At 41.7% G+C, this 23,892-nt stretch overlaps 1 protein-coding gene across 4 annotated transcripts in view; it reads left to right on the top strand.

Moving 5' to 3' along the window:
• The first annotated feature begins 6,658 nt into the window (after positions 1-6,658).
• LOC105750081 (zinc finger protein 260-like) overlaps positions 6,659-23,892 on the top strand; it is a 31,630-nt gene continuing 14,396 nt past the window's right edge. The window contains exon 1 of one of the 4 annotated variants that reach the window (XM_031963545.1): positions 6,659-6,825. In XM_031963545.1, coding sequence (XP_031819405.1) covers positions 6,820-6,825 — 6 coding nt within the window. In that variant the 5' untranslated portion in view covers positions 6,659-6,819. Of the gene's footprint in view, positions 6,826-10,602; positions 13,273-21,577; positions 22,572-23,892 lie in introns of those variants that run through there. The other 3 variants (XM_031963547.1, XM_023500964.2, XM_031963546.1) reach the window with 3 other exon arrangements.

The raw sequence follows: 23,892 nt of genomic DNA, 5'->3' as shown, positions 1-23,892 counted from the left end.
GAATGGATTTATTATGCTAACAAAACAGTATGCTATTCTTAGCAGGAAGAATCCTGTTGAGACTTCTGCAAAGTTGTGTTTAGGCTGAGAAGAAAATATCTTCACAAGCTGTCAAAATTCTGTTAGAACTTGTGCACATTCCTTTTTTTCTGGATTTTTTATATAAAATTTTCCATTTAGTTCTGGTCATTTTTTGTTACAAATACATGAAAGCTTTTCAGTTCCAGATTATATTCAACTTTCTGGGTAAGTTATTCTGGATGCAACTCCAGTTCTTGTGTTCTTTGAAATTTAATGTAAACAAACCTATGGTACAAGCTGCTGGGTTTTATGAAATGCTGAGTATTTTTGCACTATCGAAGTCTGTCTTATTATCTTGTTGGATTGCAATATTTTCTCCTTAACCTGGGAATTTTGAAACTTTGCTAGGATATTCTTGGAAGGTTTTTCCCTGTTACCTCTTCAGTTGGTGAACAGTAGATTATTTCTCTTTTCACTTTTATCCTCTTGTAGAACTTCAGGGCAATTTTCTTTCAAAATTTCTTGTAATATTGTATCCAGATTCTTTTTAAAATAATAAAATTAAATTAAAATAATAACTTTTAGATACTCTAATGATTCTTATATTTTCTCTCCTTGATCTGTTCTCCAGTTTTCCTAAATAAGATGTTTCAGATTCTCTTCTATTTTTCTAGCTTAATTTTTTGGTGCGTGTCTTATAATGTCACTGGATTCCTTCTCAATTCTATTTTTCTATTTTTCAAGGATTTTTTTTGCATCTTTTCAGTTGATTAATATTCTTTTCAATATTAATTGGATTTCTTTCATTCCCTGCCCTCTAATATTTCCTTGATTTTTTAAATTCCTTTTTATGTTCTTCCAAAAACTTCTTTTGAGCTTGTTGTATACTTTTGTTGTTACTTTGTGAGACAGAAATGGCTTATTCTTTAACCTCACTATCTTCTTCTGAATATTAACCCAGATCTTCCTTTATACAAAAGTAATTATTGTCATGTTCTTTCTTGTTCTTTCTCCTCTGCTTACTCATCATGAATTTTCATTTGGTTTTATTTTATTTTTAGCAGGTTATAATAATGAATATTATTATAAACAAATTTGAATTCTATGTTCTGGATAATGCTGCCTTAAGCCTAAGCTCCTCCATACTGTTATGCTCCAAATTCCAGGGACTCAACCTCAGCAATATTTGTCACCTAAGTCACATGTGGGGTCCCTCAGGTGCTGCCCAATCTGTTTTTGCAATCTAAAGTACTGCACTTTCCAAGCAAGTGCTCATTCCTCCTTGTCCACAGCTGTAGCACAGCATAATGTCTTGCCACCAGTGCTAGCCCTGACCAGGATCCTTCCCTCTTGCTCTACTCAGTTTTCATGAAGTGAAAATTCTTGAGGAAATGTGTTTTACATTATTGCACCTATATAACCTTTGCAAATTGTTTATCATCTTAAGGTGAGAGGAAGTGAGGGGAGGGAGAGAATTTGGAACTGAAAAAAAAATTTTTTTAGGTGTTAAAAATTGTCTTTACATGTAATTGGAAAATAACATACTATTCAGCATAAAAAATTGAGGTCAATCAACCTCAACCCCGTCTTACAAACTATCTTTTAGACATATCTTACTAATTCTCTAATTTGATATGTCTTAAAATTACCATGTAAGACTGAACTCATTTTCTTTTCTTTCTCTTTGTTAAGGGCTCCACTATTCTCTCAGTCCCTCAGGCTCACAACCAAGATGTCCTCCATGAATCCTGTTTCTTATACCCATTTACATCATGTCAATGGTGCAACATCTCTGCAATCTATTTTCTCTCCTCTGATGTTTCCACCTTCTTGCTGTAGCTTCTTGTCACCTCACCCTTGGAGTACTGCAGCAGCCTGCTTGTGAGTTGGCCTGATTCCAAACTGTCTGACTCCAAAGCATCCTTCATTTAGCCAACAAGGTGATTTTCCTAAAGATCCAATTTTCTGGACTCATTAAACACAAGGGATTTTCTACCAAACTGCAAATGTGAATCATTTCTATTCCACACTGGTTACAACTCCATTCTTACACCTTAGTTCTTTAGGATCTCATGACAATGGCTTCCTTGCTATTCCAGGAAGATGATACCCTATCTCTCACCTTCAAGACATTTATCTGGCTCATTTGCTCTCCCTCATTTTTACCTCCCAGTTACCTTTATGTTCCTACTGAAAGCTTTCTTTCCATAGGAAACCTTGAACTGTGTGGGGCAGAAGACCACCGACTTCAACAAATCAGAGGCATCTCAAGGTAGAAAACAGGAGTTTTGACAGCGCTTGGGAGATTTGACCCTGGGTGGTCTGGCAGTAAAGAGAAGCAATGGACAGTAAACAGACAATAACTACATAAGGGGTCTGAGGTTAACACTCCCTATGGGTTGGATTTTGCCCTGATTAGTCAAGACAAATGACCTCACATTCCAAGTCATAAATGAGGAAAAACTTCTAACCCAATCACATCTTTAGGATTATTAAATTACTTTATATGGGAGTTTAAATACCAAGATAGCCCTAATTTAGCCCACAAGAAAAGGGTTATATAATCCCATTCTTTGTAAAACAGGCTTGGGGTTTTAGAATACTGGTGCCATCTTGTGAGACAGCTTTCACACTTTACTTCATCCTATTTATCTTACCTGTAGCTTGTTTGCAAGTTATTTGTTTGCTTGTTGTTTCTGCCATTATTTTGTGTGCTTTTTGAGGGCAAATTGTTATTTACCTTTTTTTTGGAAACCTCCTGTCATTCAGCATCTGACACAAAGGAGACATTTAATAATTGTTTATTGTTGGATTGATTTAGCCTCACAAGACAGGTTGTGTTATTTTCCTCCTTCTCTAAAATATAGAAAGTGAGGCATACAGATTAATCATTAATTACAAAATTATAAAACTTAAAGTAACAACTAAGAAAATTATTTGTGAAATTTTTTGTAAGAATTGTTCAAAGTTTTAAAATAACAGCCATAACAATAGCTACAATATTTAAAGCACTTATTGCATTTATATTTAGCAAACTGAAACAAACAGAGGTTAAGGGATTTGCATACCATCACACAGTAGGAAAGTGTCTAAAACCAGATTTAAATTCTAGCCTTAGCATTGTATAGCCCCTTCAACACCAACTATATTTTATCTATAATTGAAAGACAGTGAAAATGCGTCCTTAAAAGCATATGAGATGTAAAATGGGAGAAAAATTTAAAAACTTTCTTATGTAGGGAAAGACATTATATTTTTTGTTTTAATTCCTCAGACAACAAAGTGAAACTGATGAGGTGCAAATGATGAGGTTAGAAGTAGTAAAGAAGTGTGAGAATTGGGCTAGGGAATCCCTTCTGGGCAGCGCAGGCCCAATGTGAAAGAATTCACAAACCTGAAGTCTGTGTCGCAAAACAAGGGAATTTTATTGTTCATAAGAAGGAAGCTTTCTTAGGGGTCAAAACTCCTCATTAGGAGTTTGGCAAAAGTGGATTAACAGTCCCCTGGTTATATGGGTAAATGTTGGCCTGGGGTTGAGAGCTGTCTGGGCTAATCAATAGAGGACCATCAGGCATCACTTTCAATGGATGGTGATTTGACCAAGATCTCCAACTGAATGAAATGATTTAACTTGGGAAGGGCTTGTCTGGAAAAGATATGCAGAGATACCCAGAGTTTGGTAGCTACCCAGAAGGGGATATGGGACCCCCAAAAGATCTGTTTACTTCATTCCTTCCTCAAGTAGTCCAAGCAGTCCCTCATTCATTTGGGGTAAAGGGGCAATGTTCTCATCTTCTACAATTGCTTCAAGCTGACAAGGGTCATAGAGCTGTTCCTAAATTCACTGGGGGTTCGGGCCAGAAGGCAAGGCGCGAGAACTGAAGTGTAATGTTCTCTGTTGAGGTTTTCTTGGGGTCTCTGGAGACAGCCTTTGTTTCAGTTCAGTAATCACCACATGAGTAGCCAGGGGTTAAAGTCCAAATCCTTTATTATCTCCTTCAGAGTCTCGTCTCCTTTCCTGGGGCCCGGTTAGCTTTCTTAGAGGCTTATTTCTCTCCTTGGTTCCAAGAATTTAAGCTCCTGCTGCCAGTCCTTTCTCTTCTCTGCTTCTGCCAGCTTCTTAAGGTCCTCCTGAATGTGTCTTGGTTTCTGGGGGAAGCAGGAGAACTGCCACCATGTTTCCTAGTTCTCATTCTGGCTGAGTTTGTCCAAGCTTATATGGTCTCTTATCAAAGGTGTGAATCTTGTAGAACTATAGTAAGTACTAAGTACATGTACTGAACTAGAGAACTGTTAAGCACCGGGCTAAATAACCATTGTCTCTATCAATTTCACTAAGTTACCACTTTGTTTCAAATTCTGGCCCATAACACTGAATGAGATTGCTTAACTGGAAGTTTGAGCCACACTTGTTTGTGGCAATTCAATGGAGGGTGATGGATCAAGATCTCCAATTGAATGAAACCACTAAACTGGGAGTTTGCAGGCTTTTACCAGGATCTAGGGATACAGATTACATATGGCCCACCAAAAGATCTCAGTTTATGTCATAATTTTATAATTAATGATTAATCTGTCCACCTCAGTTTCTATATTTTAGAAAATGAGGAAAATATCAAACCTAAGCTGTGAGGCTAAATCAGTCCAACAATAAATATTAACTAAATGCCTCCTTTGTGTCAGATGCTGAATGACAGGGGTGTTCAAAAAAGGTAAATAACAATCTCTGTCCACAACAAGTTCACAAAAGAAGAAAAAATGGGAGAAAAAAACAATCAAAGAAATAACTTGCAAAAAACCTACAGGCAAGATAAATAGGATATCATTTAAAAGAAGGAAACACTGAAAGCAAGAGTGCTTATGAATGAAGTGAACTAAGAAAACTATCTCACAAGATGGAGACAGTGTTCTAAAAAATTGAGTGTAGGCTGGGTGCACCCCAGGCCCAAGTTTCTTTCTCCAGAGATCACCAGTTTTACAAAGAATGAGATCATATTACCCTTTTTTTGTGGGGCTAAGTTAGGGCTATCTTGGCATTAAAACTCCAATATAAGGTAATATATCACTCATTATCTCACAGAATTATTAGCTTCTTTTAGGGCAATTTTTTGAAAGAAGTTTCTTTTCTTCTAAAAATATTATCTATTCACAAATAATGCACCTTTCTTTCATAGCTCAGTTACTTTTCCCCCATTTATCCGTTTTTTTGCTCATTTTACCTATGTTCCATCTGCATTTTCATTTGAGGTTCTTTGAACATTTCCTTGTAGATATTGCCTAGTCATTGTCTTCTATGTTTGGGTTTTGAGCTTCCCTGTTCTCGTAGCAGCTATTTGTGGTGAGAATCTTTTGTTTTGTTTTGTTTTAAATACATTTTTTAATGGTCTTTGAAGGACAGAAGTTTAGTATTCTGCTTTTAAATAATTTCATGTGGCAAATATATTACTATACTGTCCATATCACTGAAAGACCCAATCTTGATACATCAAAAGTGTCAAGGATTTGACACTTCAAAGGCTCCTTCAAGCTTTTTTTTTTTTTTTCAAAATTCCAAACCCTTTTACTTTCAAACCTCACTACTTCAATTTTTCTCTTTTTATAAATCTTTCCTGCAGAGCATCAGCTCTGAAGTCAGAAGGACCTCAGTTCTCTGGCCTCAGACACTTCTTGGCTGTGTCCCTGGGCAAGTCCCTTAAAAAAAAAAAAAAAAAGATTAAATCTCTCCAGTGACTTTGATTAAATATCTTCAAAACAGAATTTTCCTTCTTCTTCTTCTATATCTCATCTGTTCCTTCTCTTTCTTGTCCCAGACTATCTATAACCTTCCTCTTCATTCTCCTAATTTTTCCCTAACAGATGACCTCATTTGTTATTTTCTAGATAACCCTAGCTGATTGTAATACTGTTGTCTTTGAGATTCTCAAGAGCTTACATGATCTTATTCAATTTCTAATTCCTTTCTAATGAATTTATGTAGTTTTATATTTTCTAATTCATTTACAATGCCATCTCAGGGAAGTCTAGAGACTTAACCCCAAACTGAGTGGTGGGGTTAGAGACCCCTATTAAGAGGAGCATGGCTAGAGACATCAGAGCTGGAGGCCGGGGCTAGAGAACCCCTGTAGGAAGGACATGGCCAGCATGTCCTGCTCCAGCAAGAGGGAGGGGGGAAGCGACCCTCACTCCAAATCCGGGAATGCTTGAGGATTTCTTACTGCGGCTCTTTTCCCCCACTTGTCCCTCCCCAGCTTCCCTGCCCACCCTGTGCGACACCCGAGGTAGGGCGCTGTTTGAACCTTTTGAGATTCCTCCCCATCCCCCCAAAAATAACCTGGCCACGACCAGCTCCTTTTCCCACACAGTTTCGGTAGTTTTTTTAATCTCTCAAACAGTATATGGCCCATAAACAGCTTGCAATTGAAAACAAATCAGTCCCCTTGGACCCTTTCTTTTATCCCGGGGTAGGAACGCCCCAAATCGGGGAGGCAGACACGATCACCCTCTGGCCAGCCTTTGACCAATATTTCCTAACGGGCGCCCCAAGGAGAGGGCAGGGGAAGGAGCGGCGGGAGGAGGGGATACGGCAAGGAGGGGGGAATTGGGGGCGGGGCTTAGGTGGGGGGAAAGGGCTGGAGAACTCCAGCCCAGCACCGCGACATAGGAAGTCAGGAGGCGATGGCGCCATCTACAGCTCCCCCTGCATTTCCAGGGAGCCTACATGGCTCCTCACCGGCCGCGCCTTCTCCCACGGAGCTTCCTGGGCCAAGTGACTGGATGACCAGTTTATGAAAGGAAGGAATGGGGGTAGGCGCGCCTGGTTCTTTGGGCCCTTTCCGGGAAAGACCCCGCTTGGCGGAGGGGAAATGGGGCGGCACCAGACCGCAGTGGAAAGTGGGGAGGGGTACTGAGCAGAGGGCGTGGCTCGCGGAGCGGGGCCAGCGGAGGAGGGCCGGGGCCCGAGAGCATCCCTCCCGCCCCCGCCAGGTTAGAGCTGGGCGCTGGGCCCCGGCTGGGGTCGAGTCTCCTTTTTAGAGGGTTTTGGGGAGCGCCCCCCCCCGCCATCTTGGGGCGAGCTCATTTACTTCCCCAGATGGTCCCCAAGCGACGAGCCCTCTCGGGGTCCCGAGGTCCCGGGGCTGGCCGAGCTCCGGGCCGAGCTCCGGGCCGAGCCCCGGGCGCTGCGGCGGCGCCATGGCTTCCGCCCAGCCCGCGTTACTTTGTGATCCAGCGTGTGGCTCCTGCGCCTTTAGTCTGTGGGGAGATTTGTCCGGGGCAGCCGCTGGCCTTGACGGGGTCCTAAGGGGCGCAGAACAAGATGACTTTTTACACCCCCTCAGAGTCCCGGAGTTCGCCCTCCCTGCCCCAGGACCCGCCTTGGACTCTGGCACCGAAGCGGCTGCTCCCCTGTCTCTTCTTTCGGGCCCCTCAGTTTCCCTGCGGAGGAAGCATCGCAGACAGGATTGTGTGTCCCCCAGTGTCTGGCTTCTCCTGGTCATTCCGGAGGGCTTCCTCCTGTCTTTTCCTGGTGGCTTTTTTCTTTGCTCATGGGGGGGGGGGGGGGGGATCATCTGACCTTCAGCACCACCAGGAACGTGCTGCTCTCCCAGACTTCTGCAGCCAAGGTTCCCAGGTTTAGATGCTTATCAGTTTTCAGCCTGGATCTCTATTGGAATTAACATTTCAAAAGGATGCCTTTTGAGCAGGATTTCTAATTGAATCAAAGGCTCCGGCTTCCCAGAAAGACACCTTATCTGGGGGAATGGGATTTCTCCAGAACGGGCTGAGACTCTAAAGGGATCACAGATCAAAAGGAAATAGTTTCTTAAAGGGAACACAACTTAACTAATGAGGCTTAGGTTTGGGGGTTCCCTTCTGTCAGGGAACCCAATGATGAGGTCTAGATTTAGGGAACCAAAATGAGATTAGGGTTCCTGGTGGTCAGGGACTTAAATGATGAGATCTAGTGGCAGGTGCGGGGTTCAGGGAACCAAATGGAGAGGTTAAGTTTCCCTGCAAGGGTGGGGAGTTTGGGGGAACCCCCTTCTGGTGGAGCAGAGATTCTCTGTCATGGAATTTGCAGACCCAGACGGTTAGACAGAGGTTTATTATTGGCATTGGGAAGTCAGCCTTTACTATGCAATAGAAAGGCTGAGTTCCTTAGAGGCAAAGTGACAGAAGTAAAGTTTCTAGTAGAGAGATCCTGACATGGGCGGAAGTCTCGTCGGGGAAATAGGTGAGGATAAAGAGAGGAGAGCACTAAAAGAGACTATCATTCCAGTGGGCAGAGGTTTCCTTGGCATGGCAGGTTAGGATCTCCCTCTGCAAAGAAATGAGTTTAAAATGGCCATTTTTATACTGGGAGCTTTGGCTCTGAGGCAGGCCTGCTCCGTGTGGGCTGGGCTAGTGGGTGGAGTTCCAAACTGGCTTTTATCTACTAGGTTGGGTTTCAGCTTTACCTAGAATTGAATAGATCTTCACTTGAATGTGGTTGGAATTCCGTGGCTTAGGACTGAAGCAACCCCACCTAGATAAACCACTTTATCTGGTTCCCTGGGGTGCTCTCTCCCTGAGGCAGGGTTGAAGGAGATTCAAGGAGTGTCCCTTCTTCATTAACAGTTTCCCTCCCTCTTGACAAATAATTGGCCCCTACCTCTTTTTCAGGTTCCCAAACATTTCACAAGTATCCAGTGTTGCCCTCTTCCTCAAGCTTATCTTTGTGTCTTATTTGCCCAAATGCAGGCTTTCCCCATAGTAACCCAGGAGTCCCATTTTCAGCCGTAGCTGCTGCACCCCAGTGTCCTTTCTCTGCTTCCAGCTCCTTTTTAGTGAATTGATTATTCTGCCTTCAGACCTGATTTCTAATGAGGTTCCACAGGCTCTGCCTTTCTGTTTCCAGGAACCCTCCTTGGTTGCAGGAACTAAAGCTATTTCCTGGGCCCATTTCTCTGGACCCACAGATCTTAGGCTTCTTCCCAGGCATGTGGCTCAGTCTCCACATTCCTTTATGGATTCTAGGTCTAAAATCTACCCAAGTGTCTTAGGAACCTTCCCCCATCCTCCAGTTAGATTTCAGGACACAGCCATCCAGTTTTTCCTGCTTCAGCTATCCACCTAAATCACTTCTGGATACTTAAATTATTTCTTTTTTACCCAGGCTTCCCAGATCCCTGCCCCCTACCTCACCATAGGTTCTGGGAGCTGAATACCAGACTTGATTGTCTCTCAGCCTTAGGCTTCCTCTGCTCTTTCCCTGGGGGCTCCATCTCAGAGCCCTTAACATCCTATTGGATCCTTCACTCAGATCTAGGCACATGTCTAGATTATATGTCTGTTGGGGAGAAGGGATGCTGGGAGGACCAAGTATCACTGGCAGGGAGATTTCTGACTCAGGGGACATTGAGGTTCTACAGATTCTCATCCCAGGTGGGGTCCCAAACCTCTTCTACCTCTTGGGTCTGTAGGAAGGTGGGGGAGAGAAAGAGAATCAGAGGAGCAGGAGTAAGAGAAGGTGAGCCCATCTTCAATTTTATACCATCCCATCAAAATCAATTTATTCCTTGTCCCTTCTATGCAAACTCCTGCCTGCGCCTATGGCCAATAGCCCTGGGGACTTTTCTCTCCCAGACTTGTTGATTTTAACTGGTTAAAAGAGGTCATGCTTGGCTTCATTTCTTCCCCAACTTTAATCACCCAATAGGTGCTGGCCTCCTTCAGACAGAGCTTAGTTTAAGGTCAAGGTCTCCACTGCTTCCAGGGCCATCTCCAGTCATCCTGATCTATATCTGGTCACTGGAGCCAAGTGGCTCTGGAGAAGGAGGTGAGGCTGATGGCTTTGCATCTCACCATTCTCCTCCCCTTTCCTAATTCAATTAACTAACTTCCCAATCTTGGCTTTCCCCTTCCCAATATCTGAGTTCTCTTAGAGAACAAAGGCCAAACAAGCCAGTAGAAATTTAGTTCTTAACTAGAGTTACAAATATATTATCTCATGCAGGGACATAAACAGTTTAGAGTTGTTAACTTAGTTACTTCTTTTTCTTTCCTCTTTACTTTTTTATGCTACTCTTGAGTCTTTGAAAATTTGCTTTCTCTGTTCTGCTATGGCCTTTTCATCAAGAATGCTTTAAAATTTCCTTTTTTGATGAGTGTTTCACACCCCTCCCCCCCAAAAAAAGATGTTTTATTGAGTAGTTAACTTTTGGCTGTAATCCATGTTTCTTTATCTTCTGAAATATCATTTTGCAATTCTGACTGTGCCTGAACAATATTTGAATTGGTTCTGTTTCCAAATTTTTTCCTTGACCTGGGAGTTCTGCAATTTGGCTATAATATTCCTTGGAGTTTTCATTTTGGGATCTCTTTCAGTAAGTGATCAGTGGATTTTTTTTCATGTATATTTTATTTATATTGGCTTCCAAATTTTCAACGAATTATTTTCTTTAATGCGCCTTCTTTTTCATTTGGCCAATTCTTTTAAAGGAGCTGTTTCTGTAGTGGATTTTTGTGCTTTCCTTAAACCAAACTGGTGATTCTTTTTTTTTTTTTTTTTTTTTTGTGATTCTCTAGGTCCACTTTCTTTTTCTCATTTTTATTCTACTATTCTTATTTGATTTTTAAAAATCCTTTTTTAGCTGTTTGAGGAGGAATGTTTGGACATGCCACCAATTCTTATTTCTCTTTGAGACTTTGTATTAGAGGCATTTTGACCTTGTCTCCTGAATTTGTCTTTTGACTTTCCTTTCTAGTTTCAATTTCTATTGTCAAGGTTTTTTTTGATTTGTTGTGGCAAATGGCACTAATCCAAACTTTTTACTCTTGGGCCAGGAGCTTGGCCACTGACTAGCAGCATATGCAGAGCCACAAGGGCTGTCTCCTTGGCAGTTGTGCCAAGGGCCCTGGAACTGGCTGTTTACTTGCTGTGCCAGGGGGGTCTCAGTTATTGATCTGTGTGCTCCCCTTTTACTCAAGTGAGACAGATCTTTTTCACACCCCTTCTAAGTTATCTAAACCTGGCAAATTATTTCTCCCCATTATTTTGTAGGTTCTATCACTCCAGAATCTTAATTGAAAGTTATTTCATAGGAAACTGGAGAGAGTTCAGGCAATATCCTGCCTTTTTTCTCCCATGTTGACTCCACCATTTCTATTTTTCACTCCTTTCAGCCTCCCTCCACCTGTTGTTTGGGGTCTCTGCCCTAAGGGCAGGGCCAAGGACTTAGTAATTCCCCTAGAAGCTCACACTCTCTAAATTCATGTAGGCTACCCCATGTCCAGGAAAAAAATAGAAAGACATCTGTTCTATTGTAAGCCCCCTACCCCCACCCCCAACAGCCTGCGGAAAACTAAGTCCCGGTCCAAGCAGGGAGCCTGAAGCCAGAGGGAATTACTCCTGAGAGTCACAAACCCCTACCCAAGATTAGTGTATTCTGCCCACAGATGTGGCCTCAGCTGAAGAGGCCATTTCCACAGATCGGGAAGATAGTTTGTGAGGCTGGCCATCTCTCTTATGTTCGATCCTTACTTTACAAAAATAGGCAGGAAAGTGAATATAGTAATAACAACATTGTCTCCTCTATCCTATGTTTTGAAGTCATTCATTTTCCCTTTGGCATCTTCAGCACTATCCCCTTTTTCCAATTGCTGCCCCCAAATGTTTGTTTAAATTCTCCCTCATTACAAATGACTGACAAGGATGACCACTTCACTTATGTGTCTATCTTGTAGGTATCATGTCTTTGCTTTAGTCCAGTACCATCTCCTCACTACACACACACACACACACACACACACACAATCTAAACACTCCCTGTGTCCTGTGGCCAAGCTCTCACTTGTAGTAACTGAAGGTCCCAGAAACCCTTGACCCTGAGTGTTATCTGGAGCAGAATTCTGGAAGCTTCCCCAGCTCTTGTCCTCTCCCTGGCTGGTAGCAGAGCAGAAATTGCTCTCCTGTAGCTGCTCAGCTCCTGCTGCCTGAGGCCACGCAGATATCCCCAAATCTCTCTGAATCCCTTCTCTTTACCATTTTTGTGTGGTTAGTATTATTACTTTAACCTTAAATAAAAAATAAGAGAAGAAAAAAATTTTGGGGTAACCAGCAAAACATAAAAGCAGATTCAATATAAAACAAACCTGTATAATAAATGCTACACATGGTTCAGAAGTTGTCCAGCATTTCTTTACTTTGTGGTAGGTTTTCTGTTGTTCCATTTTATTTTCTTCACCTCTTGAGTCCCCTCCATACCCCTAAAGCTGCAATTAGATACTTCTAGAATCATTTACTTAAACAATGCTCATCCCAAGCGTTTCTTTCCCTTTACCATTTCTTAGGTCAAAGCAACAGGCATTTAGAAAGGGAAGAGGCTTTCTGTATATATATAGGAGATGCAAAGAAAGAAAAACCAGTCCCTGCCCTCAAGAAGTTTCCATTCCAACATGGAAGACAACATGTCAGCAGCTGTGTCCACACTAGCGGTGTACAGTGTAGATGGGAGGCCTTTGCATGACTGTGCTTCCAAGTGTTCTCATAGAGGATGTGACCTTTGAGTAAAGCCTTTCTCTCTGCTTCAGTTTGTTTTTGTAAAGTGATGACCATTAGGCCAGATCCATTAAGAAGTGTGTGATTCTGAAATTTGGAACGCAAACTCTTACAAAAATGAATGTTGAAAATGAGCTGTACTTGCATTTGGAAAAATAAAATACTCTTGGGGGAGGAAGGATAGTGGTTTCATCTGCATAAGATTTAATTTCTGGCTTTTGGAAAATTCACAAGATCTTTTTTTCTACTCAGAGATCATGGAAAACTTATTGGCTTCACATATAGCACTAATTTCATCTCTAAAAATACGCATCTCTCTCTCTCTCTAATAGAACCCATAACTTTTCTGATTCCAGAGATAGTCCCATTTCATAATAAGACATTTCTCAGTTTTATTCCACCTAAAAATATAAAATGTGTTTCTCTATATTCCACTGGTGTTTGGGGGACTTTGGCTCTGAATTCAGGGCTGTCCCCATTGGGCAGATCTCTCCTCCATGCTTCAGGTCCCTTCTGTAAATTGAGGAGCGTTGGATTAGGTCAGTTATGAAGCGAGCTTCAACTCTTATGTCCTCTGGGTGTTAGTGTTTTAGGAGTTTGTGACATTGTGAGTGTGGACTTCAGCCTGGAGGAGTGAGGTCTGTTGGATCTGGATGAGAAAGAGCTGCACAAGGAGGTCATGCTGGAGAATGCTGAGAACTTGCTCTCCCTGGGTAAGGAGCGCTTCCCTTGGAACTCTGGAACTGCCATCAAAAGGAGTGTCACCATCCCCCTCCCTAGGGTGCAGAATTTCAGTTTTTACCAGTTCTCAGAAATGCCCAAGGGCTGCCTCTTGTCCCCAAGAGACAGGGTCCTCCTGCTGCCTGGTTCTTCTATGAGTGGTCTTTGCATTATGGGATGGAAACCCAGCAATTTTGTCTGCAAACTTTCTGAAAACTAATCCTGACCCTTTTCACTGAACATGGGAAACTTTGTCTTTGCAATGTTCTTTTTGGTTAAAAAAAATAAATTTTTACCTCACTGCCCCTGGTGTAACTCATAAAACCCCAGCACAGCAAGTAGGACCTCATTCTTCCTTCATACATCCTTCAAAGGCCTGTACAGATACAGGGAGAGAAAGGGAAGGGAGGAGCTCTTTCCCTACATTTGCTGGGATCCCAGCCTTGTGCTCAGAGCTTCCTTCATGCACATTATCGCACTTGATCCCCACCAAAACCCTTTGTTTGGGGCACCATTTTTATCCCCATTTTACAGGTCTGGAGGCTGAAGCAAACAGATGAAATTACTTGCCCAGAATCACATAGCCAGGATGTGTCTAAATCCAAATTTGAACTCTGGGCTTCCTGACTGCGCCTGATGCTCCCTTCTCTGTGCTACCAGCTATTTCTAATGTCCAGAAAATGGAAGCAGTGGGATGTGGCCGTCCTTCTAGGAAGGAGGCAGCTTCCAGATTGCTTACATGGCCTTCTTTCTCCTCTGCCCTCTTCCCCTAGCATTAAGCACCCTGAAAACCATCCTTGAATTGTCCTTGGAACCACACAGTGGGCCTCACACTCCGGCCCTATTCCAATGAAGAATAAATGACAAGTTTCTCTCCAGGGTCATGCTTTCTGTCTTCCACTGCCCAATACTTCCAGTTCCCAGAGATTTCATTTCCCATTTGGAGAGAGCAAGCCTGAGGAACTCCCATCCAGGTGAGTGGGGTGCAAGCAGGTGTGTGAGCTCTTATCCCAAGTGCCTACTTTGTGCCAAGAGCTTTCTATGCATTATCTCATTTGATCCTCACAACAACCTGGGAAGTGGGTACTATTATTACTTTCACTCTACAGGAAAACTGAGGTAAAGAAGCACATTCCCAGAAGTGCAGAGCTAGGTGATGCCTGAGATTGAATTTGAAGTCTAGTCTCTGTCCTTGATCATCCCCTTTTTTCAAACATGGGGTGATGGCCATGAAATGTCTGTCAAGGTCTGCTCATTAGACTACTTGTTATTAATGGAATTCTGTATTTTGTGTAGACCCTCCTAAAGAATTATCAATCATGAAGCCTCTGGGAAGAAAAGCAAAACACTTGTTCTTCCAGCAGAAAACCTCTAAGAGATAACCCCTTGACCTTCACTTTACTGCTTACAGAAGAACCTGACTAATTATTCAATGGCCTGCAGATAGTCCAGAAACCTCCAAACTAGCTATGGCTATTCCTTGATTGAGAAAGCCTGAGGTAAACCAAGTCTACTTAGTTATTTTAGAAATCTTTAACCCCTCTGGCTTAATCGATTACTTACCTCTAAATAAAGCTCCTTATTGTGAGGATATGTGGTTCCTCATAAAATCATTAACTAAGGTAGATTGAACCTACAACCTAAATTTTAGTATCAGAAGGTGTTAGAATCCTTACAAAGTGTAAAGTCATTAGAGTTGATAGAAACAATGCTTATACCTTTAAGAGTTTACACATTAGAGCTCACACCTTTAAGAGAGTTTGCATATTAGAGCTCACATTGGAGTTCACAAGTATGGGAGATTTGTGAATTCACACCTCCCATAATCCCACTCTTGGGGGAGGAGTCAACCTTTGAGTTTACACCTCTAAAAGAGCATAAAAAAAGAGCTGAGTTCAGTCAGGAGGATTCAGTTGAAAAACATTGAAAGCTAGAAGTCAGTCAGTTCGGGAGATTGACAAACTAGAGACTGCAGTCGGGCAGAAAGAAACTGTATAGTACATATGTCCTTGTTTCTCTATGGAAAAAGAATTAGATCTAGAGGAGTGGAAATTAATAAGAGAGGATCTTTGTCAATTCTACAATAAAAATGGGCCGGACTCAATTTCCAAAGACAGACCCTAGAGGCAGAGTGTGTGGACCCTGGAAGAAAAGAGATAAGGGCAAGAGAGAGGGGACACACAAAATGGAGGCAAGACAAATCCATCTGATCAAGCCTAATTTTAATGGGTGCAATAGTACAGATATATATAGCAGTAGGAAAGAAGGCAGGGTTGTTCAAACACAATACAGGCTGGGGGTCCTAGACAAAGGGTTGGTATCCCGCCCAAGGATGAGCTGCTCAGATGTTTCTGGTGGCAGGAAGCTCTATGATGTGATTAGGGGATGCCTAGATATCTGCCTATTCAAAGTTAGGATGTGATTAGGAGATTCCTATTCAGGAAGTCTTTGGTATGATGTGATTAGGAGATTCAACCTATTCAAGGTTGGCCTTATGTGGCTGTAGATTAGTGCCAGCTCCCCACAAGAAATCAGTCAGTTCAGGAGATTGACAAACTAGAGACTGCAGTCGGGCAGAAAGAAACTGTATAGTATATATGTCCTTGTTTCTCTATGGAAAAAGAATTGGATCTAGAGGAGTGGAAATTAGTAAGAGAGGATCTTTGTCAATTCTACAATAAAAATGGGCCGGACTCAATTTCCAAAGACAGACTTAATACATATAAATATAACTGTCCCCGAAGAGAAGGGAAAGAAGTCTCCCCCAATTGGAATCCTCCCCAGCTCAGTGTGCAGAAGACGTAGGCCTGGCCTACCCCTAACCCTAGGCAGGGAACCTGGAGCCAGCAGGAATGGCCCCTGGGAGCCACGGAGCAGGTTGGGATAATTTTGCTTTGCATTCTTCCCATGTTTCTCTAAGATATTTGAGCTCATCATTTCTTATAGCAGGGTAGTATTCTGTCCCAATGACGTCCTATCACCACATGTGACCACCCCCTTGTTCATTGCCCAGTTGATGGATATCCCTACAATTTCCAGTTCTTTGCCCCCAGAAAGAGAACTGCTACAAACATTTTAGTACATGCAGATTCGTTTCCTTTTTCCCTCTTCATCTTTGAAAATAGACCTAGTAGTGATATTTTGTGGGTCAAAGAATAGAGGCAGTTTAATAACTCTTTAGCCCTAATTCCATTTTGCTCCCAAAAGTGGTTGGATCAGTTCCCATTAGAACTGAGATAATTAGGGCTGAGAGCCCTGACTACTAGCATTCCAAAGTCATAAACTCTAGATGGCTTATCTTACATATCTTCTATCTCAGATTAGTATCTTCTAGTCTCACAACTTATCAGAATTTATGATCCTTCTTTACTCCCAACCTGTCAAAACTAAATTTATGGGTTTTTTTCCTGGAAGTTCCTGCTCACCAGTGTTCTACTCCCTTATGCCTTTGATTCCCTGATCGCTGGAACCCTAAAAGATTCTAAAGTCCCTCACTCCTTGCTGGATTACTTTGAGACAAGAATCTGATCCAGCCTATTGGGGTCAACATGGATCCTGTTTTGCCCCCAGTCCATACTCTCCCTCTAATAAAATATTTTAAAACTCTCAAATCTCTATCTTTGCATCAGGTTCTCCAGCATTACAACAACTTTTGTTTTCATTTAATTATAAATTGCTTTGACTGTTTCATCAGAAGTCAAATATAAGGTTAATCTCATTTATTTGCTGCAATAAGTTGCATGTCTTTTTTGTTCCATTGATCTTGACCATATAGTTTTAATAATTATGGCCTTTTAATATTGTTCAAGATCTGGTACTGCTAAAACTCCCTTCTAACATTTTAAAAAATAGTTCTTTTCATATTGTTGACTTCATGTTCTTTCAAATGAATTTTGTTATTTTTTTTTTTATAATTTAGTAAAAAATAAAATTGGTATCAATTACCTACTATATATAGTATATCTAAGTAATATATAAATTAGTTTTGGTAAAACTGTCATCTTATCTTTTTATGACTTTGCTTATGTTTTGTTTATATACTCCCTGTGTTTGTTTTGATGGGTATACTTATAGGTACTTTAGACTGTCTAGAATTGTTTTAAATGGGGTATCTCTTGCAGGGTTTTGTTTGTGATATTTAGGAATGCTGATGATTTATGTGGATTTACTTTATGTCCTGCTCTTTTGGTTAAAGTGTAAATTGTTTCAATTAACTTTTGAGTTGAGTCTTTGTAATTTTCCAAGTATATGATCATGAAGGCTGCAAATAGAGATTGTTTTATTAACTCATTTTTTATTTTGATTGCTTCTATTTCTTTTTCTTCTCTTATTGTTATTGCTATGATTTCCAGTACAAAATTGAATAGCATTGGTGACTGTGGGCATCCTTGTTTCAAGCCTAATCTTACTGGCTTATCTAAATTCCAAATAATGCTTGCTGATAGTTTTAGATAAAAATTTTTAAATCAATTTAAGAAAAATCCATTTAGACCAATACTTTCAAGTTTTTTGTTTTTTGTATGATTTCATTTTAGCGAAAAACAATGTGGTATTGTTATCCAAATTGTCTGCATTTGTTACTGCAATGATGATTTTTTGAAACTTTTAATATTGATATAAACAATCATGTTAATAGATTGCCTTATGCTAAAACTCCCTTGTATTCCTGGTATTAATCCTACTTGGTCAAAATGTACATACTTGTAAGAGCTAATAAATCTTTTAAGCTAGTGTTTCATTTAGGATTTATGTATCCATATGCATTCGTGGCATTTGTCTATGGTTTTCTTTCTATTTTTATTCTTCCTGGTATAGGTATAAGTATCATACTTGTTTCATAAAAGGCGTTTGGTGGAATGCCTTCTTTGCTGATTATTCCAAATAATACATTTAATATTGTACTTAGTTGATCTTTAAATCCTTCATAGAATTCACTTGTAAATCACACATCTGATTCTGGTGCTTTTTTCTTAGGAACTCTTTTATGTCTTGTTCAATTTCTATTTTTTTTTCTATTATACCTCTATTTAGACATTGTATTTACTCTTCTACTAATCTAGGTAATTTACAATTTGCAATTTTATAAATATTCTTCCATTTCATTTAAATTATTAAATTTACTGGCATCAAATTAGGCAAAATAACTCCTTATGATTGTTTTGATTTCATCATAGTGATACATGCACTCTTTTCATTTTTGATTCTAGTGATTTGGTTTTCTTCTCTATATTTTTTAAATCAAATTAAACAATGATTTATCTATTTTATTATTTTTTTATAATTACACTTTGTGAAGTTCCCTCCATCTTCTTGTTATTCACTATTGTCCTCAGCCTTTCTTTTTACCCTATCTCTGTTACCTTATCTCTCCTTCTTATCTTCTCCCCCACCCTTTCTACAAATCCTGCTGCTATCCTTTCCCCAGTTTTCCACCTTTCTGAGACCTCAAAACAGACTTTTAGATTTCGAGGCTGTTTCCTCCTCAACTCTGAGGAGAGCAAGGTTCCAATGTTTCCAACATATCCCACCTGTGGGCTCTGGGTCAGTTCCTTCTTTCACACCCAAATTTATGAGGTGATTGCTCCGTTTTACTCTTTTCTAGCCAGCTTTGTTTTTGTTTTTTTTTTTTAGAAGCACTCCTATTTTACACAACTTGGCCCTCACCTTTCTTTCAAACTTCTCAGTAATGATGATAGCTTGAAGAAGTCTGACAACATGTCCACATATAAGCAAAGTTAATGTGTTTGGAGTTAATCTCTTCCAAGTTTACCATGTTCCCAACATAACATTTGTGGTGCTATTACTTATTGTCTACTTATTCTTCCAGGCTCCTTTCTGATCAAGGACTTGGCTCTCTCTATATCTGGAGGAAATGCCCAGGATATCCCCCCCCCCAAAAAAAAACCCTCCTGCTAGGGTCTTTCAGTCTTTCAGTGCTTTGTAGATGGTCTCATTCTATCTCCTGTTCCCCATAGTAGTTCTCAAAATTATGATGTGATTGTACCTCTTTGGATTTCCCCCATGTGGAGTTTCAGAAGAATATTGAATACTGATGGATTCAGTCTCTTTAAGCCATTTAGAAAATGGCATTGGTCTAGAACGTCAGAGACATTTTTGGTATAAGAATCCTCTAGTTTTATGCCACAGGCATTTGCCTGGGCTGGATGCTAGATCTGAAAGCTCCCTCTGCTCCGGGTGAAGCATGAAGGAAACTGTTCCCTTTAAGAAATTATTTCCTTTTAATCTGTGATCCCTTTCAGAATCTCCACTATTCCTGGGGAAGGCATATCCTCCCTAGTTAAGTTATCCTTCCAGGATGCCAGAACCTTTGATTCAATTAGAAATCCTGGCAAAAGACACCCCCTTTGAAGTGCTGTTAATTCCAATAGGAGATCCGACCTGAAAATTGATAAGCATCTAAGCCAGGGAAACTGAGTCCTAAAGCCCCAAGATTCTTTAAAAGGGCAGTATCTGGACTCCTTCTTCCCAGAAGGCCCAAGCACTTTGCTACGAAGGATCCTTCTGCCCACTGAGAAAACATTCTCACTGCCAAATTCCATTTACCAATAGGGCTCTGCCACTATAAAAGTCAGTCTCTTAGCAAACTGGTTCCTATCCAACAATAAACTTTAATTTTACAATTAGTATTTTGGGAATAAGTGCATTCTTTCACTTTAAAACCTGTGGCCGATTAAAAGGGGGTTTTAAACAGCTTTCTTATTGCCACTGACCTCCTGATCACCAGCAATTGAAGGGATTCAAACTTTATCATTTGGATCCCTGACAGGGAATCAAAGGGGAGCCAAACCTCATCTCTGCAATCAGAACCCTACAATTGCTGCTTGTGTTCAATGTATCCCTTGCTGAATACCCAATTTAGGATTCAGCATTTACTCCTCCCCCTGGAAGAACCTTTTGATGCCTGGAAAGTCCCTATTTTGGACCTCCCTCATTTCTGGGATATTGGTGGAAAGCCCAAACTCAGACTCTTGGGAGAGCAGTCTGAGCCAGTCTGACCCTAACAGGAACTTTTCAGTGTTCCTGATACCCTTGTGGACATTTTTTCCTTGAAAGAAATTTAGAGGCTTTGGAAAAATGGGATTGCCATGTTTGAATTTTGCCTTGTGTGTCATAGAGAATAGATTTGTTTGAAGCTTTCAGACCAGATTTGTTGCTTAATTAGGATGTGTTGGTCACACTTGTAGCATCTCTGAATGCTATTCTAATTTTGTAGCTCCCCTTAGAGCTACTCTTTTTTTTTTTTTTTAAAGTTTTTAATAGCTTTTTATTTACAAGTTATATGCAAGGGTAATTTTACAGCATTGACAATTGCCAAACCTTTTGTTCCAATTTTTCCCCTCCTTCTCCCCACCCCCTCCCCTAGATGGCAGGATGACCAATATATGTTAAATATATTAAAGTATAAATTAAATACAAAATAAGTATACATGACCAAACCGTTATTTTGCTGCACAAAAAGAATCGGACTCTGAAATGTTGTACAATTAGCCTGTGAAGGAAATCAAAAATGCAGGCGGGCAAAAAATATAGGGATTGGGAATTCAATGTAATGGTTCTTGGTCATCTCCCAGAGTTCTTTCGCTGGGTGTAGCTGGTTCAGTTCATTACTGTAGAGTTACTCTTAGTGCCCATCCATCCACGGTGGGCTAGGCCACACTTACCCAACTTCAGGCACCAACCTGGATCCCACAGTCACAGATCACCACGAGGTAGGGGTGAAGCAAAAGAGAAGCTTATTCTTAGGTAGCACATATTTATGCCCCACCTGAGGATCGGGGGAAAGGGAGGTCCACTAGCAACCTGGCATAGTGGGATTGGCCTGAGAAGAGGGAGGGAGTTGTGCTAGGCTTTGAGAGTACTAAGGAGGGAGACATGGTACCTGGGGTCAGACATCTCCTCTTGGGGCTATGCCCTACCTCCACATAGGACTCACCTATGTCTCAGTATCTTTCATCCCTCAGGTCCTCTCACACGCCTTGAACTGCATTCCTTGCTCCTAGAGGCTTTTTAACCCTTACAACACTGATCCCAGAGCCCTTTGGGGGGCAGGAGGGTGATGAAGACAATGAGGCAAGGAATTTTCTGAGATCTACCTTTTCAGCAACCTGTGTGCTGTATTTGGAAACTGCTTCAAGCTGAGCACTAAGCTGTGGTTTTCTTGTTCCTGACTTTGACGCTATCAATGTAGAACTTCCTAAAGGTTCTGGGTTGGGTTTTTTTTTTCCCCTATTTCAGCTCTTGCCTCTCCCAGATCAAAATATTACTTAATTTTCTAAATCTGCAATCATATCACACTTTCAGAATCATTTTTTAGATTAGCATTTTTATATTATAGTTTCCCCAAATCCCAATGTAAGAAAAGTTAGAATCATAACAATAATACAAATAAGGTTTTTGATTTAAAACATGAAGAAAAATGGCCAGTAAAACAGCAATGCATTTCTGGGTTATTTTCCATGGAAAAATCACTTGATCCCTCTGATCATTTGACCCTCTTGACTTACTGCATTCAGAGTAGAATGGAGTCATTCTGATCCAATTATGCCGAATGTTTATTCCTACAGCCCCTAATCATATGACCTCAATGTCAAATTTTTAGTGATCTCCCTGTAGAGGCTCAAACATCCCTATTACTATAACGGGAGAACAAGTCTTTGTTTAAGTGAGCCCTCATTCTAATTTAGATTAGGAGAAAATCCAATCCAATCTGGATTAACACTTGAAGGGAAGGGAAGGGAAGAGAATCCCCGATGTTCCCAAAGTCGAGTTGCAGTCAGCACCTCAAAAATGGCACCCACTACTTTCTGTTTGGCTGCTGCCCAGGATTTATGTAGTCAACCTTTCAGCTCCAGAGAGGAAGGAGTGAGCCCCAAAGCTAGGAATGAGAGGGAAAAGGAGGCAGTTTGGCGGGATAGATGTGATCTCAAGAGTTGAACAGCCTGGTGGGTGGTGATCCAGGTGGAATATGAGCCCTTGGGGTGGAGTTTGGAAGCCTGGGAGGAGTCCGGGGCGGACGTTAGGCCTCTCCAGTGGTCAAGACATTTCACGTGATGGAGGGCGGAGTTTGGAGCGGGGAAGCAGCTCTGGGTCAGAGATCCTGGTCCTGGGTGTGATTGAAAGGGACAGCTCTTTTTGGGAAGGCTCAGAGGCTGGCTAAATTGGGAACTCTTGGGCCCAGGAGCAATCTGCAGAGAGCTGGCTGGAAACTGGAACTTTTGGAGTTAAGATCTCTCTGCCTCCTGCAAACCAGCTCTGTAAGTGCAGGTACAAGGTAGGTCCTTGCACCTTCCGGCATATCTACCCCCACGCCTCCCTGCCCACCTCTAAGTTTTTGCTAGTTGCCTTTGTCTTTGCTAATGGAGGGATCATCTGACCTTCAGCACCACAAGCCCTCTCTCCTCAGCCCCCCACCCCACTCGCAGCCGTCACTGTTTTTCGAACCCCAAGTGCTTCACAAAGGTCAGAGGTTACAGTCCCTGGATTTAAAATTGATCCACATTTTCCCAATTTTAGACCTTGCACAAAAGGACCCAGGAATCCTGCCTTGTTCCTGGATCCTGATTAGAAATTTGTTGCTTCTGCCTTCTGACTCCCTGACTCCCTGAGAGATTCAAGAGTTCTGCCTGCCCTGAGGACCCACTCTGGACATGGGCCCCCGAAGCTCCTACCTGGCTCTGCCTCTCTCCCCCCTCTCCTCCAGGCTCTTGGGCTACTGCCCTATCAGACCCTTACCCTGGCTTGCTATGTCCAGGCTCCCTTTAGGGTCACCAAGCCTAAACTCTACCAGAGGGTTCCAGGCAACCTCCCCAGCTGCTAGGTACCTCAGGACATAGTCATGCTGCTTTCCCAGGCTCTGTTCCCCAGGAGCCTTGTGTCATTGCAGTGTCCCTGATCTTCCTGTCAGGAGCTGAGTCAGAACATCTTTCTCCCAAACCTTACCTGGACTCTCCCAGGCCTCCAGCTTCCCTGTCCCCCTCCCCCCCTTCTTTTAGAGCACTCAGATCTCCCCTCCTCCTCTCCCTATACCAGGGGGCTGTAACTTATGCTTCCCCAGCTTCCCCTGGTGCCTCCTCTAGAGCCATCCTTCCAGCCACAACATTTACTAGCCTCCCTTTTTCCTGGATCAAGCTGTCAGTCTGTTCTAACTTAGGGAAAAGGGGTGGCAGAGCTCTGACAGGTCTCATCCCAGTGGGATCCCAAAGGCTTTTCTGTTGCTGGATGAGAGAGGGGAGTAATGCCCCTGTTCACCTCCAAGCCTGCCCCTCCCTGTTGTCCTCAGTGTTCTCTTGATTCTGCTCATTTCACTCTTCATTTTCAGTCTTTTTTGTCTTGCTAAGACCACTGAGCTCACTTCTCACAGCCCTGGAGACTCCATCACAACCGAACACCCGAACTTGGTCAGGGATTTCCTGATTGAAGGGGATCCCTGCAATTTCATTTTTTTTTAATTTTTAAATATTTTCATTTTCAAAGAGCCACTTTCAACATCCCATCCAAACAGCTGAAGGTCCTTCCATCTTGTTTTTACTCACCATTTTCTTTCTCAAGCCCGCTTTTACCCTATCCCTGTGACTATCTTCTTTCCCACTCCT

The sequence above is a fragment of the Sarcophilus harrisii genome, chromosome 3 (assembly GCF_902635505.1).
Source record: "Sarcophilus harrisii chromosome 3, mSarHar1.11, whole genome shotgun sequence".
NCBI classification, from domain to species: Eukaryota; Metazoa; Chordata; class Mammalia; order Dasyuromorphia; family Dasyuridae; genus Sarcophilus; species Sarcophilus harrisii.
Note: the sequence above shows the minus strand (reverse complement) of the source record. Positions and strands in the feature narration are given on the sequence as shown.